General features: G+C 43.8%; 1 protein-coding gene across 1 annotated transcript in view; it reads left to right on the forward strand.

Moving 5' to 3' along the window:
• The window catches only part of HUS1 (HUS1 checkpoint homolog (S. pombe)), a 9,530-nt gene that overhangs the window by 989 nt on the left and 5,355 nt on the right, over window positions 1-3,186 (forward strand). The window contains exons 2-4 of the mRNA XM_009332362.1: window positions 756-900; window positions 1,453-1,629; window positions 2,308-2,415. Coding sequence (XP_009330637.1) covers window positions 756-900; window positions 1,453-1,629; window positions 2,308-2,415 — 430 coding nt within the window. The remainder of the gene's footprint in view (window positions 1-755; window positions 901-1,452; window positions 1,630-2,307; window positions 2,416-3,186) is intronic.

The raw sequence follows: 3,186 nt of genomic DNA on the forward strand, positions 1-3,186 counted from the left end.
AAGGCCTTTCCCGGGGGGGAGGAAGCGTGAGGCGCTTCCCTTCGCCCCGAGGTGCTCGGGAGTTTCCGCAAGCAGCACGAGCTGCGTTTTTGGAGACTGAACGTGATACCGAGTACAAAGGAATGATGAAGAGACATATGGTTCTCTTCACTGGACATAATGTAGCCAAGCTTGACAGGCTCTGTGAATAGACAAGCCAAACATTCAGTGGGAGTATACTCTGTGCAGTAGGGGTATACTCTCTGAATAGGTAAGCTAAACATTCAGTAGGCCAGAAGACCTTGAAACTTTGTAGATAAGGAAGTGATGCTGAAGACAGCTAGTTCGTGAAGGTAAAAGTGTGCAAACTGAGCCAAAGAACAAACTGTGCATGCGCAAGAACTGAGTTCAACTAGCGGTCACAGTGAGGAAGACTATTGACCACCAGAGGACCCTGAAAGACCACCAATGGACATAACAGCGCATGCATAAAGACTTTTATATATGTTAATGAAATAACATTAATATGTTAATCATGTCTCGGAAAACTAATGAATATGTATATTTTGATTGTACTTAACTCCTGTAGCTAAGCAGTTCGGCACACACATTAGGTGGAGTGATCCCCTGTGCGTCCGGCGCCGCAATAAAGAATGCCTGCTTTCTAAAACTCCAAATTGAGTCTTAGAGAGTTTTTCATCTGCCGACTTACGGTAACAAACGTTTCTCCCCCGTCCCCCCGGGACGAGGTGTGTGAAGTGGTTACCGCTGTAACGTTACCTCTCTCCACCAGGTGTAATTAACACAATCGCCAAGTTAGCCAAGACCTGCACCCTGCGCCTTACTGTCAGCAAGCTGTATTTCATTCTCTCCGATAAAGTAGCAAATGGAGGCGTCAGTATGTGGTGTGAGCTGTGCCAGGTAAGCCCCGGGAAGTTCAATAACCACATGTTGTTGAAAACCGGAGCGTGCAGTTGGGTCTAGCGTACAGCGGGTTTCTTGTACACGTAGCCCTCACCTGAGATGTGCCAGGTCACTGAAGGCCTGTCTGGTCACTGAAGGCACTCTATTTTGCAGGACTGCCTTTTAGTTGCACAGGCCTGGTGTTTCTGGCTAGACATCCCCTTTACCTCGGTTGTCACTTCAGTGTAAAGCTTCAGTGTGTGCTGGCCCACAAAGGCCTGCCCAAAACTGGAAACAGGAAAGCGTGACTCACCCATCGTACCCCTTGTTTTGAGGACTGATAGGTGTTAGGGGAGGATCTGAAATTAATAGGTTTAGCCTGAAGCAACGGGCCTTCATGCTTATGCAGCCTGTCTTGATTCCTGCAGGTGATGCCAGGCAGAGGAAAGCTTCCCATTGTACACATGCAGTTCTAAGCTTAAGGTCTGATAGGCAAACCTTGCCCCTCTTGTCTTTTTTTTTTTTTTTTTCATTTGCTTTATTTTATTTCCCAACTTTCAAAAATTGTAGGGGAATTTCTTCGATGAATTTCAGATGGAAGGAGTAGCTGCAGAGCACAATGAAATCTATTTAGAGTTGGTGCCTGAGAACCTGTCGAGAGCATTAAAAACTGCCCAGAGCGCTAAGGCAGTGAAGATCAAGTTGACTAACAAACACTGTCCCTGTCTCAGAGTTTCTGTGGAGCTAGTAAGTGCAACCGTGCTTTTATCTTCGTTATTAAGAAAAAGCTCTTAAAAGTTAAGTGCTTTTCCTAAGATCAAATAGAAGCTTTGGTAGTCTTTGGTGTAATTCTAGAAAAGGAAAGAAAGAAAAATCATGCCATTTTCCATTTCACTAGCCTTTCCTGCCATCATGGTTGGTAGCACACAGAACCAGCTTTGTATTTTCCAAAAGGCAAGGAAGAGGTGGACAAAGAATGAAAACTATGAAACACCTTTTTCTAATGTCTACTTTTCTCCATTCCTTCATTCTCTAAATCTTCTGTGGATTATTGCCTTCTCGTTGAAGCCATTAGGTGAAGGAGGTTTCAGCGTAGCATTTGGGTCTTTGTTTTGCTTTTGATTGTCCTGCCATTCCATTTCAAACTGCTGTCTTCCGAATTTTTTTTGTTGTTAACACCTCTTCACTGATTCACCTCTTCAGCTCTAAGGATAGCTTATAAATACTAATGACTGATACCTCACAACCTCTTCCTTATTCAAAAGGGAAGTCTGCTTAATAGCGGACCAATAGGAACCTATGGAAAACTGGAACTGAATGTCTGGGGCACTCAGTTATAGTATTTCCCAAAGTGGCTCTGAAAAATTTGAATTCAGAATTCAAGTCCTGTTTTTAACTGCAAGAGCATCCTCTCTCTCCCTCAAGCCATCCTTATCAAGCAGCAGTAGGATTGTGACACATGACATTCCTGTGGGAGTTATTCCCAGAAGACTATGGAATGACTTCAGAGAGCCCAGTGTGCCAGACTTTGATGTAAGCCTCTGTTTTTATATTCCTTACAGAAAGAGGAGGTTGCAAGTGGAATGCTGTTGCTGTGGAGTATACTACTGGTGGGTTTTGGAGAGGAGGTGAAAGGAAAGAGGGAAGGCTGGAGGCTAGAGGTTTGGAGAGGGATGGGACGTGGCTTCCGTCTTCACAAGAGAGTCCAGAACCTGTGAAAACAGAGCAGGTGGTTACCAGTTGTTGTTGTGATATTCAGGGTGGAGGAAGGGAGGAGCAAAGGACTTGCATGGCTTTAGGCAGGAGCACCTCCAAACCACACAGGTTTAGACTGTTTCAGCTGTTTATGTACCAAATGGCCCAAATAATCTGTTCTTTCTGAAATTCATGGCCTACCTGGCAGAATTATATATACGTATGTGTTTCCTCCTGACTTTTATATATCCTCTCTATATCCTTTTTTACTCTTAGCAGAGTTGCAAGGAAAGGTCTTCATGCAAATGTGCTCCTATTTGAGGTTATGGATGTCTGTTGCCTCTATAGCTAGGAGTATTTAAATTCTGAAGACATATGACTCGGTAGAAACTTTATGTATTTTGTTCTGTTATTTCAGGTTTACACTGATGCAATTCCAGAAATGATTGCAGTGCCATGGGAATCACGTTCTTTCCTTTTTGGCTATAGTAACTATTAACTGCTCAGTAACACAGATGTGCGTTCATGTGAGAATCTGATCTGCAAAAGCCTGTCTCTATTTTGAACACAGACTGGGGATAGTATGTCTCAAGCAATTGCTAGAGCGAT

This window comes from Pygoscelis adeliae, unplaced genomic scaffold (assembly GCF_000699105.1).
Source record: "Pygoscelis adeliae isolate BGI_AS28 unplaced genomic scaffold, ASM69910v1 Scaffold119, whole genome shotgun sequence".
Taxonomy (NCBI): domain Eukaryota; kingdom Metazoa; phylum Chordata; class Aves; order Sphenisciformes; family Spheniscidae; genus Pygoscelis; species Pygoscelis adeliae.